At 45.7% G+C, this 18,792-nt stretch overlaps 1 protein-coding gene across 1 annotated transcript in view; it reads right to left on the bottom strand.

Moving 5' to 3' along the window:
• Positions 1 to 11,573, bottom strand: part of MPL (MPL proto-oncogene, thrombopoietin receptor) — a 15,716-nt gene extending 4,143 nt beyond the window's left edge. Inside the window, exons 1-9 of the mRNA XM_005866087.2 lie at positions 11,495 to 11,573; positions 11,216 to 11,348; positions 10,729 to 10,907; positions 9,946 to 10,235; positions 9,374 to 9,536; positions 9,001 to 9,127; positions 3,990 to 4,171; positions 3,684 to 3,826; positions 2 to 157 (exon numbers count right to left, since the gene is read on the bottom strand). Coding sequence (XP_005866149.1) covers positions 2 to 157; positions 3,684 to 3,826; positions 3,990 to 4,171; positions 9,001 to 9,127; positions 9,374 to 9,536; positions 9,946 to 10,235; positions 10,729 to 10,907; positions 11,216 to 11,348; positions 11,495 to 11,573 — 1,452 coding nt within the window. The remainder of the gene's footprint in view (position 1; positions 158 to 3,683; positions 3,827 to 3,989; positions 4,172 to 9,000; positions 9,128 to 9,373; positions 9,537 to 9,945; positions 10,236 to 10,728; positions 10,908 to 11,215; positions 11,349 to 11,494) is intronic.
• Between the last annotated feature and the right edge of the window lie 7,219 nt (positions 11,574 to 18,792).

Raw genomic sequence — 18,792 nt, 5'->3', positions numbered from 1 at the left:
TCTCCGAGGCGGTCTCTACCCGCACTGGGGCGGACCAGGCGCTCCAGGGGCCTTGGTAGGTGGGTCCGTGGAGCCTGGCGCGCAGCTGTAACCGGTAGCGGGAGCGCGGGCGCAGCTCCAAGGTCTCTCCCTGGGCCCCCAGAGGCGGCTCCAGCACCTGCGCAGAGGAGAAGCGAGAAGGTGGTTATGCTTCAGGTGCGGATGGGCGGGCATCCGGTCCTTAAGAGATCGGCATTTGTTGGACCAAAACCCTGCCACTTTGAAACCCAGGGGATCCCCTCAAAATGCCTCACGGACAGGAAACACGCATCCCTGCGGAAACCTGGAGATAGAACATCTCCCCCTTCCTGCGGCCTCACCATGCCCGAGGCAAGCCCACCTCGAGAGAAGCGCCCTGACACCCTGACACACAGACCTCATCTGCACGGAGAACTACTCATCCTGACACAAATACACACGATACACCCTGACAGAGATCCTGGTGCACGCACACTGACGGGGACACATGACATCCTGTCAGAAGCAATGAAATCTCAGGCACTCAAATACTAAGGACCCTTTGCAAGTCACACGCATTCAGCAGAGGATGCCAGAATTATGCTAGTGTTGGGGTTGCAAGGACAGATTCCAAGCAGAGGGCACAAGTATCCTGTGTACAAGCAGGGAAGCTTTATTAACTTAATCATCTAGCAAGTTTTTATGAACTGCTTGTGATATGCCAAGTATTGGGCTAGCACTGGGGAAGAAGGTACATGAAACATGGTCTCTTGCATGTCTACTAAGGAAGACATGCAAACAAGTAAATAATTATAAGTAATTAGTGCTATAATCATATAATAAAAGGCTAATATGCAAATTGTCCCCTGAACCGGGAGTTTGACAGGTAGTTCAACCAGTGGGTGGAGCTGGCCCCTCCCCCCAGCCAGCCCCACCCCCTACCTGCCCCTCACCCCCATGCCAAACAGGGCAGGCCAGCTGGACCCCACCCATGCACGAATTCATACACCGGGCCTCTAGTCTATAATAATAAAAGTGTAATGTGCTAATTAGACCGGACAACTGAACAACCTTCCAGACGTCCTTCCAGATGAAGCTGGGGCTGTGAGGGCCGAGGCAGCTGCTGTGGCTGCTGCAGCTGTGAGGGCCAAGCCCCTTTCACGAATTTCGTGCACTGGGCCTCTAGTAATGATATAAGTAAGGCACCCGGAGCACAAAGGAGCATTTAGTACAGTCTGAGTTGCTTGACTGGGGACTACAGAGTAGTTCAGTATGCAGACTGGATAGGCAGGCTGGACAGTCAAAGAGGAGGCTAAGGCAGTGGTAGGAGGGATTGGAGAACTGTTAGTACAATAAATTCAACTTGTTAATAATTAGGGGGAAGAGACAAGGCAAAAGGAAGAAGAATCGAGGAGGATTCCAAGCTTGGGTAACTGGGTAAGTGGTGGTGCCATTGTCAGAGATGGTACAGAGAAGAAATAAGTTTGAGGAAGAAATACTGTATGGTTCCATTTTATCAAGTTCAACAACAGTCAAACTTATCAATAGTAATGTTGGAATAGTGGTTACCTTGGAAGGGAGGTCCTATGACTATAGGGGTATGAGGAGTTTCCAGGGTGCTAGAAATAACATATTGTGGTCTGGATAATGGTTACATGGGTGTATACCAGTGGTCGGCAAACTCATTAGTCAACAGAGCCAAATATCAACAGTACAATGATTGAAATTTCTTTTGAGAGCCAAATTTTTAAAATTTAAACTATATAGGTAGGTACATTGTTATTAACTTAATTAAGGTACTCCTAAAGCTGGCCTTTACTAAAAACGTCCTCAATCTGATTGAGGTACATTCGCTGAGGTCAACCCCTTCCAACTCTCCCATCCACACTCGTATACTTCTTTTGTCTATCTCCTTTCGTTCATCCTCTCTATATGTCCAAACCATCTCAACATACCTTTCTCAATCCTCGACACTACATCTTTTTTCACTCCACAACGTTCCCTAAAATTAACTTAATAAACTTTACTTAAAGTTTTAAGTCAACTTCGCACTGTACGTGCGCGCCCGCACGTGGTATTTTGTGGAAGAGCCACACTCAAGGGGCCAAAGAGCCACATGCGGCTTGCAAGCCGCGGTTTGCCGACCACTGGTGTATACACATGTATAAATTAATCAACCACATAGTTAAAAAATATTTGCATGCTTTACTGTAGATGAGTTAAGTTTTGGATATATAGTAGTCCCTCCTTATTCATGGTCTCACTCTGTATGGTTTCAGTTACCTAGTCAATCATGTTCTAAAAATATTAAATGAAAAAATTACAGAAATAAATAATTTGTAAGTTTTTATTTTATTTTTTTAAATGTACCTAACTGTGGTGGCTTCCCTACTATAGTTAATCCTCACCTGAGGATATTTTCCATTGATTTTTAGGGAGAGTGGGAGAGAGAGGGAAAGACAAAGAAACATCGATGTGAGAGAAACACATTGATTGGTTGCCTCCTGCACGAACCTTGACCAGGGCCCAGGCCGGGGAGGAGCCTGCAACCAAGGTACGTGCCCTTGACTGTAATCGAACCTGGGACCCTTTGGCCCGAAGGTCGAAGCTCTATCCGCTGAGCCAAACTGGCTGGGGCTAATTTGTAAGTTTTTAAATGCCTGCCATTCTGAATAGCATGATGAGCGCTCACACCATCCTGCTCCATCTCACCCAAGATGCGAATCATCCCTGTGTCCTGCCTGATAGTCCCTATGTAGCTGTCAAGGTATTGCAATGCTTGTGTTCAAGTAACCCTTATTTTACTTAATAGCCCCAAAGTGCAAGAGTAGTGATGCTGGTAATTTGGATATGCCAAAGAGAAACCATAAAGTGTATGTATGTATTTATAGGAAAAAACATAGTATATATATATGCTTCGGTACTGTCCACGGTTTCAGTCCTCTACTAGGGGTCTTTGAATGTATCTCCCACAGATAAGGGGGAACTACTGTAAGAGTCTGAATGGCCTCTGGGGGCTTTAAGTAGATCTAGCTGGTAAGAAGTTGTATATACTGTGTAGGTGGTAAATAAGAATAAAAGTAGAGAAAGAAACTAAGATTTAACTAATGTATATGAGTACCTTCTATCTGTCAGTGTGCTAGACATTTATATAATTAATCTTTACTGTAACTCTGGAAGGTAGATATATTTATTCTCATTTCACCAATAAGTGGGACTTCAAATGTTTAAGTAATTTGCCTATGGTAGAAGTTTGTTCCCATATGGTAAGTCTGGGATGGTTAATATAAGGTTGTTAAAACCATGGAGTTGAAGCACTCTCCTAAGGAAAGCCTATACTATGTTTATCTAGAAAAGAATCTAGGATGGGCCTGTAGGAAGCACAACATATCAAGGAAGGGTGGAAAAGGAAGAGCCAGGAAAGGAAAATGAGGTTTGGTCCGAGAGAGCATGAGAATCAGGAGAGACAGGTATCGCAGCAGCAAAGGGAAGAGAAAATATAAAATGGGAGTAGTCAGCAGTATCAGATGCCAAAGAGAAGTTAAGATACCAGTTGAATCATAGAAACACAGATATGCAAGCCTAGACATGGACACACGGACGCCCTCACCCCTGATAACAGGCATGATGAAACTCAGGAATACCCTGTGTGGTGAGGTCTGTGGGCATTTGTTCCTTGGTCTTACCTTCCAGTCCTGATGGCCTTCTCCTGTGTATCGGAGCTGATAGCAGGTCTCTTGGGCGGCCCAGGATGATGGGTGCTGCCATTTCAGTTCCAGCTGCCCGCTGGAGACCTCCCTCCAGTGCAAGTTTGGAGTGGAGATGCGCACTACAGGGATGCCATCAGGGACTGGCCTAAGCCCTTCTGTGCATGAGACATCATGCCACCGGGGCCATGGGTCAGAAGTGTCAAGAGTTGGTGCTTCTGGGCACAGGGTCAGATGCAGTTGGGGGAGGGGCTGTGGGGGAGCAGAAAGGAAGAAAGTTCTTACCAGCCTGGTGGATCCAGAAAGGGGAGCCCAGGTAGCTGTGAAAAGCACCCTGGGCTGTGGTCACCTCCACAAGGATGTGAATAACACTGTCATTTCGTGACTTGAAGTGGCAGCGGGAGACCTGGGAGGGCTGTAATCCTGGATTTTTCTCCTCCTCTTCACACTTCTCCCAGATGGGGTCTCTAAGAATCAGCCACATAGAATCATTGAATTAGGCCTGTCTCAGAGACTAATCCTGATATTCTCCATCCCACAGGAGCGATGCCCTGCATGGATTATCATCTAACTCCTCTCTTGGGTGGGCCTCCAGGGCTTGCTCTGTCTTCATGCCATAATGTTTTGTTTTCTGACATTTGCTTTGGTGCCCCCCGGCCTCTTCCTCTTAAGAAAGGAGCTAGATGATACATGAAAATAGCATGGGCTATATCGAGTTCAGGTCTTGGCTTGTTGGTGTATAACTGGGCAAATTATTTGGTTTATCCTTGTCCCAATTTCCCCATTTGTAAAATGGGTTAATAATACCTATTTCACAGGATTGTTTCAAAGGTTAAAAACCGTCACCATTCTGCAGAAAAACATCCTATGTTTTAAACCTGTTTTCAGCCCTGGATGGTGTGCTAAGTGGTTAGAGTGTCAGCCCGAGAACCGAAGGGTCACAGGTTCAATTCCACTTAAGGGCACATACTGGGATGCAGGTTTCCCATCCCATTTGGGGTACCAGTGGGAGGCAACCAATTGATGTGGCTCTCTCACATCAATGTTTCTCTCTCTCTCTCCTCTCTCCCCCTCCCTACCACTCTTTAAAATAATGGGAAAAATATCTTCCAGCGAGGATTAACAACAACAACAACAACAAAAATCTGTTCTCATACAGCAGTTCTCTTAGTCACCTCTATATGTTATTGTACTATTAGATTATTACAACAACCTCCTAACTGGCTTTTCCACCTCCATTTTTGCCACTCCCTTCAATTTGTCCTCCACACAGCTACCAGAATTTGCTTCCAAAATGTTGATCTGATAATGTCCAGAATATATCACAAATCTGCCCAATTGTTTTTATCTTGACCACTGCCACATTAGATGCAACCACCATTATCTCTTGCCTGGATTAATGCATATGTCTAACTGGTGATCCTGCTTCTACTCTCACCTCTTTATAATTTCACAAAGAAGCAGATCTGCCCTAGCCAGTTTGGCTCAGTGGATAGAGCGTCGGTCTGTGGACTGAAGGGTCCCGGGTTCGATTCCGGTCAAGGGTACACGCCTAGGTTGCGGGCTTGATCCTCAATAGGGGGCATGCAGGAGGCAGCCGATCAATGATTCCTTCTCATCATTGATGTTTCTATCTCTCTCTCCCTCTCCCTTCCTCTTTGAAATCAATAAAAATATATTTTTTCAAAAAGATCTGCTTTTTAAAAAAATATATATTTTTATTGATTTCAAAGAGGAAAGGAGAGGGAGAGAGAGATAGAAACATCAATGATGAGAAGGAATCATTGATCGGCTGCCTCCTGCACATTCCCCCCTCCCCCACCCCCCGGGATCGAACCCACAACCCGGGCATGTGCCCTTGATTGGAATCGAACCCAGGACCCTTCAGTCTGCAGGCTGACGCTCTAGCCACTGAATCAAAACCAGCTAGAGCAAGAAGCATATCTTTTTAAAATGTAAATCATATTATGTCACTCTTTCGCTTAAAATCCTTTAATGACTTCCCATCCCACCTGGAATAAAATCCAAACTCTATACATACCAGGGCCTTCAGTACTCTATATGATTTAGCTCCTCCCTACCTCACCATTTTCTTGTTCTATAATTCTCAGACCAGTTTACCACCCTTCATTCACAGGGGCCTTCTTTCTCTGCTACAGTTATGCCAAACGCAGTCTTTGCATTTCACTTTGCCTTAGATTGCTCTGGCTCTAGATTTTCAGTGACTTATTCCTTCTTGCCTTTTAGGTTTTAGCTTATTTGTCACCTTGGTGAGACTCTCTGACCACTCAGTCTAAATTAGCAGCCCCGCCCCATCCTCCCACTTAGTCTCTATCCTATAACCGTGTTTGTCACTCCCTCCTCTCCTCCCACTAAAATTTAAGTCCCCCAAATGTTGGAACCTTTTCTGTTTTATTTGTCATTCTATCCTCAGTGCTTGGCACAGTGCTTGATAATTGTTTATTAAACAAATGAATCATGTCATGTCGACTTCCTGTAAGTGGCTAACCTGTAAGTGGCTAGTTATTACAAAAATTATTTATCATTTTATGTATTTTATGTTTACTCATGTATTCACCAAATTATTGAAACTGTGTGCCTGGCACTGTGCTAGGCCCTATGAATACATAGAGAAGTAATCTTCAAGGAGCTCTCATTTCAGTGGGAGAGGCAGACAAACAAACAGATGGTATTTTTCTGTGCTGTGCACAGGCTGGTTGGGGAGTATCAAGGCAGATGATCTTCCCCAAAATGGGAGGGTCAGAGAATACTTCTTGGACAAGGCAGTGCTTAAACTGAGTCTTGGACTATAAATAGGAGGCAAAGGGGACAAACGGGCATTTGAGGCACATGCTTGGGCACAAATAAGAGATATGATGCTTTGGGGGAAATTTGAAGTGGTGTAGAATGCTTTTATCACCCTGGTGGTGAGTGGTAAATGTGAGAGGGCAGACCACGGTCATGGATGGCCCTGTGGCCTTTCTAAGGAGCTTGAACTCAATCATGTAGTAACTACAGAGACATTAAAAGATTTTAAATAGGGCCCAACTGGTTTGGCTCAATGGATAGAGCGTCGGCCTGCGGACTGAAAGGTCCTAGGGTCGATTCCGGTCAAGGCCATGTACCTTGGTTGTGGGCACATCCCCAGTAAGAGGTGTGCAGGAGGCAGCTGATAGATGTTTCTAACTCTTTATCCCTCTCCCTTCCTCTCTGTAAAAAAAAAAAAGCAATAAAATGAATGTTTTTAAAAAGATTTTAAACAGGAATTGTCACAATTGGCTTTATACTTTAGGAAGATCATTCTAACTGCAGTTTGTAGAAAAGGATTTGTGAGGATAGAGTAGGAGAGAAATCCATTAGGACATTGCACATGGTTTCCATGTGCAAAGTGATGAGGATATGAAAATAGGGTTGTGGGCAATGGGGGTTGAGGGAAATAGATGGATTCAAGAGATACTGAACAGGTAGAAATAAGTATTTCTGATTGGATTTTAAGGGTATAGAAATGGCAGAAGTCCAGGGTAATTTTCATGTTTCAGGCCTGAAAAATTGAGCTGGTGGTAGGATGGAGGACAATAAGAGGAGTAGCAGGTTTTGGTGGAGGAAAGGATAACTTCAGTTTTGTCATCCTTGAATCCATTCAAGGCACCTGTATACATGGAAATCTATGCAGTTATTAAAAACAATGAGTTGCATTTTTAATGATCTCCAAGGCATATTTTTAAGTAAAAAAGTAAATATAATATATAAAATATATATATACAGATATGTGCAATTTATGCTGAAAATTATTATGTATAGACATATATAAATGTATAGAAAAACTGGAAAAATACATTGAAACTGTGAGTAGTGTTGTTTCATTATTCATTCATTCAACAATTTTTTACTGAACACCTACTATATTCCAGGCACTGTGATAGGTGAAAATACATTGGTGAGTGTAAACAGACACTGACTTTGCCTTCATGGATCCTGTATAGTCAAGATTAGCCTTTTCCAACTGGAATTCTGTCAGAAAAAAAATATTTTATCCTCACCTAAAGATATGTTTATTGATTTGAGAGAGGAAAAGAGAGAGAGAGAGAGAGAGAGAGAGAGAGAGAAACACTGCTGTGAGAGAGAAACATTGATCAGTTGCTTCCTACATGTGCCCCAATGGGGGATCAAACCTGCAGCCTAGGTATGTGTCCTGACTGGGAATCAAACCCGCTACCTTTTTGGTGTGTGGGATGACGCTCCAACCAACTGAACTACCTAGCCAGGGCTGAGAGAACATTTTATTATCAACCAAGTAAACATATAAATTATAAATGTAAAATTGTAACTATGATAAGTACTTAAGAAGGAGAGGTACCTGGTACAACAAGGATGTATAGTAGTGTGCTATTGGAAGGTCAGGGGAAGGTTCCCTGAGGAGGTGACATTTGAGTTGAGGTCTATCTGAAGGATAAGTGGAAGTTAAGTAAAGGCAGGAGAGCTGGGTAAACAGCATGGGCAAAGACCCAGAGGCAGGAGGGAATATGGCAAATAAGAGGGAACCCAAGAAGACCAGTACTAGAGCATGGAGAGCAAAAGACAGCACAGTATAACCAGAGGCTTAAGGCTGAGGTAAGGGCTGAGTCTTTAGAACTTTCTAAGGGCATGATAGAATTCTTTATCCTAAGATCAATTGAAGATTTTTAAGTAGGAAGTGTTATGTTCATGTTTTCACTTTTAAAAGATCACTGCAGCTCCTGTGTGGAGAATGATTTGAGGATTCAAGAGGTGATCAGTTAATGAATATTCTCAGGCACCCAAGTGAGAGTTGATGGTGGCCTGTATTAGGATATTTAATACGCAAGATCAACAAGCCTTGATTATAGATTGGGTATGGTGGGGGTGACAAATCAATGAGATGTTTGGTGGAATTTCTTGAAGACCAGGCAAAGTTTTGATTGGATTTGATAGTGAAAGTTGCAGTACATATTTGAGTAAGGGAAGGCCAGGCAAAATCTGAGATTAACAAAGGTCACTCTGTCAACAGCATGGGGGATGAGTTGGAGGTGAATGAGAATATAGGCTGTTGCAGTGGTCCAGGTGACATGATTAAAACTGAACTAACCCAAGACATTCCCAGTGGGTATGGGGAGAGGTTGAGAAGATAAAACACCCATTGGAGGATGAGAGCATGGAGGCCATTTGGTTTTGGGACAGGGAGGGGAGTGAAGAGGACCAAGAACAACCTCTCCCTTCTTTTGGCAAGATTGTGCCTCTCTCCCATGACATCAAGCTCAACCAGCAATTCAACTCTCACCTGTCTCTGGGACAGCACCATGGCCTGCTGTGATAGAAGAAGCCTTGGGAGTTAGCATGGTCCTGTTGCTGCCACTGACAGGTAACATTCTTCAAGTCCAGGGTAAAGCATTGTAGTCCAATTTCCACTGAATCAGAGAAGGAAGTCACATTAGGGCCCACAGGCTTCTACTCTATATGGTATCCAGATCATCTTAACATATATAACTTGGAACATTTACTCCAATTCTTTGTTTTCTCCCTGAACATAGTTCTCTGTTGCAAGTTTGAGGTCATCAGGAAGGACCAGGGTTATCAGAGCTTCCATGTCCAGCCCATGCCTCCCTAAAGACCTTTTTCTTTCCTCTTCATCTCCCCATTCCTTTATGACTCACCTGCATCTCCAGGCAGGTCCACAGTCGCAGGGTGGGACCAGGGTCCCCAAGAGCCATGGAAGGAGACCCCATCAGGTTGGCTGCGCAGCTGGAGCCAGTAGGAATTCCCAGGCTGGAGCCCTGAGATGAGGCAGCTTCCACTCATCACTGTCAGAGACGGAGCCTTGAGAGAAGAATCCCAGTCTCAGAATCTAGGTCTGCCTCTCAGCCAAGACAGCCTCCATCTCTTATATTTGAAGCCCCACAGCATGCCTGTGGAAAGATGCTCAGTTCCTTACTGGATAGATATGCACACAGACTGGAGGCCAGGTCAGTGGTTTTCAGGTGGTGGTCAGGGTTTTTTAGGGAAGTCCCCATTAATTTGGAGGCCTGAAGCTCTCAACTTTGTTGGTATGAATGACCCAGAGTGGAAGATCCCTAAATAGACACAGTTCCTGAGGACCAATCAGAGTTTGTACTAACTCCCCGAGGACCAACCCAATCTAGTATCCCCAAAGTATGGCCTGTCCTTTCTTGGGGCAAAATAATTCTGGGTAGGAGATAGGAAGTGGAGTGGAAGAAGGCCAGAATACTTCTCTAGTTAGGGAGGTCTGTTCTAGTCCATCCTGTTGGGGCTGTGCACATGGAGTCTGGCCCAGAGCTGGGGCTGGGTTTGGCCTCCACTGAGCTGGGCAGCAGGTTTCTGTGGACAGCAACTGCATGACTGTGGGACCAGTGGAGTTCCTGGGATCCTTGGGGCCATAGCGGAGTTCATGCCTCAGGAAATCACTGATTTCAGGAGCTGGGGCCATCCAGCTGATCTGAAGTTCCCCTGGTTGGCTCCCGCCCATGGCCTTGATGATATTGGGGGGAGCTGGTAGGCCTGAGGGCAAGATAGAGCACATCAGAACTGTCTGAATGTCACAGTCTACAGTTTAACCCATGGATTGTAGAGAGGGGTGCTGGAGGCTAAATTGGCTCTCTTGGAGGACAGGGCAGGGAGACTCCTTATCCTGTTTTCCTTTTCTCATGAGAACAGTGACCTCATTCCAAGTTAGTTAGACTCAGTGCTCCTCAAGAGTGGGGATCTCTTTTCATCAAGAGCAGGGATCTCTGTATACTTGTCGCCTGGCACTGTTGAATGAGTGTGTAAATGAATAGGTTAATGATGGGAAGGCCAGGGTATCTCTGATGTGAAATGAAGTCTAGGTCTCAATGCCAAGGCTGGGAGGAATGAGGGTGTCTTGAGGTGTCTCTGGGGGTCTAGTAATGGAGACCATGCATGTTGTCCTGAAAGAGCACCAACTGGTCTGACTCTATGATCTAGCCTGGGGGCAGCAAATAGAGGAGCCAGGGTGATGGAGGATGGCCCTTACCCACACTGTCCACAAAGAGCACCCGCTGGGTCAGATTCTGGTTCAAGAACACGTTCTTCACCCAGAGGTGCAGTGGGAAGAAGAGACGAACTTCATCCTGGGCTGGAAACTGGCACACATATCGAATTCCAAAGGGAGACACACTCTGGGAACTCAGGGGGCAGGCACGGGGCTCCTCCCTGTGGGCAGAGGAAAAGTCCAACCTACCTACCCAAGCCACCCTCAGGACCCAGGCTGGCCCCAAGCCCTACTTCTATTTTCATTGCTATCTCTTTTTTCTCAGTGCCTGGGATAGGTTGGATGAGGGGTTATGTAGAGGCTTGAGCTGGATCTATCCAAAGCACATCAATTCATTAAGTGGCTACTGAAGGCATGTACTTGAAGTAATTCTCTTATGGGGCCAAAGGCAGGGAAGCTACTGGAGCAGGGCTCAGCTGAGGTAAGAACAGGACAGGTGCAGGGGAGTGGGGCACAGCCCAGCACATACCCTGGGTAGGCATACAGCAGCTGGTATGTTCCACTGGGTGCTGCCTCTTCCTCATCCCAGAAGCAAGTGAGGTCCTCAAATGTTTGAGAAAAACAGTTCAGAGGCTCTGAGTCCAAGGCCAGCAAGGAGGCATCTGAGGAACAGCTGGTGAGTTGGGCTCTGGGTCCTTCCAGGCATGTTTGAGAAAGATAGGGGACCAGTGGGAGCCTCCTAACTTGCATCCCTCCCAGGGCTCCCTCTTCCTGGCTATAGGTGAGATCCACCCTCCATACACCTCACCTTGGCTGGTGACTTGTGCCAGGTTTGGGGGAGCCAGGAAGAGGCAGGAGGTGACCACCAAGAGGGCCCAGGAGGGCATCTTCTCCGGCACTGTGTGCCTGCCTTAGCCCATCCTCCCTCAGGAAGCCGGGCCCCAATCCCCTCCCGGGCCAACCCCTCAGGTTCCTGTCAGATACAGCCCCACGTCCTGTCCCTGTCCCTGCCCCTGTGGGGCCTATCCAGACCACACTGGGGCCAGGGGCCAGGGGAGGGGGAAGGGGACAAGCGGGTAGGAGGGATTTGAAAGAGAGGATACAGGCTTTTTGGTGGGAATGAGATGGGGGTTATAATTTGACCATGTATCAAAAGGAGACTCAGCGTCCATGTGTGTCTAAGTTGACTATTATAGAAGGGCGTGTTATCAACAAAAATAGTAACATTTGCTAACAGTGAGCACTTACTGTGCTGCCATGTTTTAAGTGCTTCATATCTATTGACTTAGCTAATCCTCACAATAGTCTTATTACTCCCATTAGAGAGGTGAGCAAATTAAGATGAAGAGAGGTTGAAGGTTTGCCTCAGATCATATGCCTACTCAGAGGTAAAGCTCAGGAACCAAGTGCTTAACAACCATGTGATGCTCTTGGAAAGTGTAGTGCCAAGAAATGACCACCTGCCACACAACCACAACAAAATGGTGGCTATTTCCATTTTAATAGGTTCTGTGACTTTGTGCACAAGTGAACACATTCTCCCTGGAACTGGACATGCCCCTTTCATTGTGGGTAGCTCCACAGCTGCCTCTCATTCTTTGCTGTTCAAAGTGTGGTCAGTAGACCAGCAGCAAAAGCATTACCTGGGCACTTGTTAGAAATGCAGAATCTTGGGCCCTACCCGAGATGAACCAAAATAGAATCTGCATTTTACCAAAATCGCCAGATGATTCGAATACACATTAAAGTTAGAGAAGCACTAGTCTTCAGTATTTTTATCTAGTTGGCTTGAAATCAGGGGATGGTTGGTCTCAGCTCTTCAGCTCATGCTCATCTTCCTCACATTAGCAGCAGAATAGTGGGCGATGACCCCTTGTCTGAAGCCCAGGCCTCCTCCTGGAAGGCTGTAACTACGGGTGGCTTTTATGTCAACTCTCAGAAGCTTTGACTCTTGCAGGCTGGGGCAGGGGAGGGGGGGAGTAATATGCCACATAAACTCCCACAGGGAGTTGGAGCTCCCATTGCTGGCTCTACAGGTTTGAGTGTCCTTAATATCACCTTTCTCTCTTCCTCCCAAATTAATGCTTTTAACATAGAACATTTGTAAAGTCCACAGGGAATGGAATGGCACCTTAAGGGGAGGGGAGAAAGAGGAGGGAAATGGAAATCCTTCAGCCTTCCTGTGAGGTCTTAGTTTCTCTGGCATCATTTCTTTGCACGAAGTCTCTGAGCCAGGTTAGTCCTGGTTCCTGTCCAGCTCTCAGGTTCAAAGACCAGCTGCCTTTGCCCAATGGGGATGATTTTGGATGCCTCTCCCAGCCCCCAACCAATGGCCATCCAACCTCTATCAGGTCAAGTGAGAGAGGAAAGACAGCTTTAATGTTCATATAGGCCCGTGGCTTTGATGCTATGTATATACTGATGATTTCAAAATTAATATGTCTAACTTTCTTCCAGATTTGGATTGCATCTCTACTTGTATGTCCAATGGGCGTATTATTCTTAAGATGGCCAAAATAAAACTCTTGATTCTGGTTCCCATGCCTAAACCTGTTTTATTTTTTCCTAGTCTTATCCACGTCTATAAATGGCAACACTACTCAGTTGATCAAACCCCAAATCTCAGTACTCTTTGGTTTCTGTCTTTCTCTTATCTTGAGTTCAATCAGATATCTTTTATTTTTTCATTAGTACCCAGATATCTTTTAAAAATGTATCCTGAATCTGAACACTTTTTACCACCTCTTCTCCTACCATCCTAGTCCAAGTCTGAATGACTGCAATAGCTTCCTAACTGTCTCCACTCCACCCCTTTCATCTGTCTTCCACGTAATGTAGGGCTATGTTTAGACTGCAAATCGTATTTCTTTGCTCCCCTGCTAAATTTTTCTAATGATCCTACTGCACTTAGAATAAAATCCAGACACCTCCTACTGGCACACAAAATCCTGCCTGACCTGGTCCCTGCCTACTTAAATCTCATTTCCTACCACTGTCTTTACTCTGGCCCAGCCACAATAACCTCATTGTGTCTCTCATCTTAATCCTTATCATACTCAACCTTTCCGCAACATTTGATATTCTTCTCCTTCTTTGGGTTCTGCGTATCACATTCTCCTAGTTCCTCCTACTCCCCACCCCGTTTCTTTCTTTCTTTGCTCTTTCTCTTAAATGTTGCTGTTCCCCAGATAGCCTTGCTTTGCCCTTTATATTGCCCGAGTGATCTCATAGCTTCATGTGCATCTATATAGCAGTAATTCCCAAGTCTTTATCACTCTCTTGATCTTAAAATTCTCAAGTTACTTCTTAGACATCTCTGTTTGTTGTTCCACAGGCACTTCAACTCACCGAGTCCCCCCCAAAAAACGATTACTAACTCCAATACACCCTGTCAGATCTTTTCTTCTTCTTCCTATGCTCACATCTCACCATAACCTACCTGGGCGTTTAAGCCTGAAATCTGACAATGATCTTCAATTCTTCATTCTCCCTCCACTCCAGCATCCAGCTTTTACCAAGTCCGGTGACTTCTACAGGAAGCTGGTATAGTAGTGGTTAAGGGTGCAGAGCCCACAAGACAAGAGGCTTGTCTGTGACTGTCAGAGTTGAGATGAGGGCTTCTGCTCCTGCATGGAAGGAGGTCCAGCTACCTGTCCTGTCATTTCCCCATTTTTCTCTGCTCCCACACAGCTGGAAAGAGGTGCCTTCCCCAGTCCTCTACTTCTTTAGAATATCAAGCAGGAACTGGACTAGGCCTAGGGAGACCACTTAGAGTCCAGTAGGCTGCTTAAGGTCCAGCCCAGAGCAGCAGGCCTGGGCTTTCTGTTGGCATGTAAGGTCAAAGTGCAGCCATTGCTGAAAGAACTCAAGGGGTTGCTGGATGAGGATGGGCTCAGGCAGTAAGTGGAATGCTGTTAAACTGCTCTCTGGGGGCAGGACGAGATGAAGTCTTGTTTTGTAGCATTTGCTGCTTTTTGCGGTGTAAATACCCAACCATGGCTAATTTCAAGCTACTAACATAATGTCACTGAACAGTGACTGAGAAGAGAATTGGCTCTCTCGAGCCTGTACCTGTGCCGTTGCCCTTGTCTCACCATTTCCCCAGATTTCCAACACCTGTGTTTTCATCCAGTCGGAAAGTCCGAGATAGGTTGCTCCAGGCACTTGGAGTCTCCATCTCCCCATCACTTTCCTAAAATTGCCCAACTTCTCTCCAAAATGCTTGTTCCATTTACTCCTCTAGCAGTGTGTTAAAGCATGCTACTTTCCCCACACCTTTTTCAGTGCTGTTTTAAGTCTGCCATTCTGATAGTTAACAAATGGTATCTCCTTACTCTGTCCTTTTTCTGAAGCTCAAACTTGCTTTTATTCTTTCTCTGCTTAAAATTCTTTCATGAATCCACACGAGACTCATCTCGAGATGCTAGAACACAGCCCTTTGACCTTTCATCTCCCAGTTCTTGGAGTCTCTCCCTCATCCTGCCACAGAGCCTTGTTTCCTTGCTTCCCCAGGCACAACCCTCCAATGTCAGCCTGCTAGAACTTTCTTTCTGATTCAAGATCAGCCCCCAAGTCACTACTTCTTAGAGAGTCTTTTGGAGGGAAAGGCTAATTTGAAAAGACAACTGCAATTTCACATTCCTTTCAGAGGCATCAGTAGCTCTCTTGTGATCAGAAACAACATGGTGAGCCTTTGGGCATGACCTCGATAGGAAGGTGTTATAGAACTACATTTGCTGAATATGAAGTTGGTGGGACTTTTGGCATGTTCTGTGCTAACTCCTGAGAAAGAGGAGGGCTAGTAAATGACAGCAACCTGAGGAAAAGAAGAAGCTTCACCAGAGAGAAATTCCAGTAGGAGGACTGTCGGGGGGAAATTTTACACCAGTGATGCCTAATATTCAGTTTTAACTTTACACCCTCTTCTGTGAATGCTTAGCTTCCCCATGAATACCCCAGACATTCAGTAAAAGTGTCCTATACACAATACCTGATATTCATGGTGATTTGGGAACAGGGAGAAATACTTTTTCTGATACCTGTGGAGTTGAAAGAGGATGGCAGCTATGGAAAGTGAGCAACCTAGTGATCAAGAATTTAGCAAGAGGCATGGATGCATGGAACAGACGGAGAGATCTTAGAGGGGAACGTATATGTACATACTAGAGGCCTAATGCACAAAATTCGTGCAAGGGGCTTGGCAGCTTGCCTCTGGAAGGTTGTCTGGAAGGACGTCCGGAAGGTTGGTCAGCTGTCCAGTCTAATTAGCATATTATGCTTTCATTATTATAGATGCATAGCACATGGACAGAAACAATAGTGTGGGGAAGGTCTGGGGTGAGGCTAGGGCTGGGTGGAGGGGGGAAATAGGGGACATCTGTAGTACTGGAAATAATAATAAAATAAAATAAAATAATTTAGCAAAAGCAGGGATTCAGGTTGAGAGATGATTATGAGGATGTAGACCCTTACAGAGTCCTAGTAAAAACAGGGGAGGGTGTGGACTTCCCTGAGAATGTGGAATAGGGACTGAGCTGTTCTAACTGAATATAAGGCTGCCTTGAGGACATTTGGGTTGCATACTTACAACCTGTCCTTCCTCTGTGTCCCCTCAAAATTTTTGTGCCTCTGTTGAGGTGCTTTGGTACATAAACAGCCATGCTGTCTCCACCTTAGCTAAACAAGTGGGGATTGTCATTTTAATTCACTCCTCCAAGTTAGGCTCTTCTTCCCTGATTTCCTATCCTACCATTATCCTACCAGCTACCATTAATAAACATTTGCATGTCTCATTTCATCACACAATGACTCTATTAGGTGCCCTTTTCCTTACTTTATAGAAGAGAAAATAGAGGCTGTGATGAATTAAATGGGTTGTCTAAAGTCATTACTAAGGAGCAGAGCTGAGATTTGAATTAAGGTCTGTTTGACTCCAAAGTCTGTTCTTTAATTACTACATAGACACCCTGACTAGGACCTCTGATTCCTCATTTTATGCATTGATTTAACATTACATGCTTAGCACAGGGCCTGGCGTGAGTCTCTCCCACAGTATGAGGCTAAGTTCAAAATAGGCATCCAGAGAGACTTAATTTAAGTAAATGGGAAAAGAATCAGTAGATGCCTAGCAGTGACCCCAAGCGAGAGAGCTGCAGGGGACTCAATTTGGTCAGCCCTCCATCTTTCATTCTCCATGAGACTTCCTGGTTTCGGAGCTGCTTTTATGAGCCGCCAGGCTCTCTCTGAACCCTGAATCCATGTTTCCTGTTGAGGAAACATGAGGACCAGCCTACTCCAGCCCAACTCTGGTTGGTCTGCCCCACCAGGGAGAGGGCTGGGAGTGAGATAAGAGGATGCACAGCCCATAGGAGGAGCCTGAGCTGCCCAGAGGGCCATGCAGGAAATCACTCCTTCCTTGGGGGCTGAGAGAGAATGACTCAGGGCTGACTGGTGGGAGTTCCCTTTTTTGGGCCAGGACTGGATGCAGTGAGGCGCCTTGGACAGCGTGCTCAGGTTCGCCTCCCCCAGCTGCCTGCCTAATGACCCTTGGAGAGATGTGTCTTGGCCTTTTCTCCTCTTTTCCATCATTTCTCTGGAAACAAGTTTGTGCTGCTGGACTGGTCTATTGCTCCAACCCCCCCTGCCCAACCCAGAGCATTGCCTGTGAAAATATAGCTGTAGAGAGAAGCAGTGAGAACTGAAGCTAGGCAGGTGTGGGCAGGTGAGGCTGAGTATGTAGCTCTGTACCTGCAGTTTGCTGCCTTGTTTGTAGTGAGGCTGTGAGTGCGATGGGGCTACAGTGGAAATGTGGGGATCTTCTGTTGGGAGAGAGTGCCCCTTGGGCCCTGCCCTTAGCCTAGGACCTGGCGTGCAGCATGAGATCAGTGTATTTGTGTTGAATTTGGGAGTTGTATTATACCCCAATCTGAACCCTTTTCACTGTACCAGAGAAGTAGCACAGCACTATGGCTAAGAGAGGGACTCTGAAGTCAGAATATCCAGGTTTGAATCCCAGCTCTGCCATTTACTAGTTGTCAGACTTTGGCTAAGTCACTCTCTCAGCTTATTTTCTCTTCTGTAAAATGGGAATGATAATAATAGTACCTACCTAATAATAGTACCTACCTAATGCTGTTGAAGATTGAAGGAATTAATGCAGGCTAAGTGCTTGGAACAGTGCCTGGCAATTAAGTGCCATATAAGTATTAGTTGTTTTTGCTCTTTTAGTGACTGGCATCTCCATCAACCCAGTTATCTAAACAGAAGCTTGGCAGTAAACCTAGATAGACTCTACCCTTTCCTTCCATTCCCATATTCAACCCCTGTCCATTTTTTTTTACCCATGTATTTCTTCCAGTTTACCACCACACCATCATTTCTCACCTGCACTGTTGAGAATTGGCTCAGGCAGTAAGTGGGATTCAAACTCCTTGCCTTCACTCTGTCTTTCTTTAATAGCCTTATTGAGATACTAGAGGCCCGATGCACGAAATTTGTGCAAGGGTAGGCCTTCCTTCCCCCGGCTTCTGGCTTCGCGGCCCCGGCTTTGCGGCCCCACCCCCCACCTGCACCAGCCTTGGCCTGGTGCTGCCCATGTCCACTGCCACACACCCCTGGTTCCCCGGTTCTGCAGAGACCCCAATCATGGAGCCCCCCTCACCCCCCAATTGATTGCCCTGCCGGCCAGTGGCCTGGGCCTCCCTCTGTGGGGAGATGGCGGGGCGATGGCGGCCCGCCCCCCTCCACCAATCGCATCACACCCACCTTGGCTGGCCTGGTGCCAGTGCATGTCATAGCATGATTGTCCAGATGGTCGTTCTGCTGTTCGGCTGTTCGGTCAATTTGCATATTATGGTTTTTTATTATAGACAGTTCACTCATTTAAAGTGTACAATTCAGTAGTTTTTAATATATTCACATATATATGCAACCACAATTTTAGACTTTTTTATCACCTCAAAAAGAAATCCATAGTTTTTAGCTCTTGCCCTCCTAGCGCCCATCTTTGTCCCAGCCCTAAAGTTGGACACTTCATATAAGTTATATACAAATATAATATGTGGTCATTTGTTACTAGCTTCTTTCACTTAGCATGGTAATATATGT

This window comes from Myotis brandtii, unplaced genomic scaffold (assembly GCF_000412655.1).
Source record: "Myotis brandtii unplaced genomic scaffold, ASM41265v1 scaffold220, whole genome shotgun sequence".
NCBI classification, from domain to species: domain Eukaryota; kingdom Metazoa; phylum Chordata; class Mammalia; order Chiroptera; family Vespertilionidae; genus Myotis; species Myotis brandtii.
Note: the sequence above shows the minus strand (reverse complement) of the source record. Positions and strands in the feature narration are given on the sequence as shown.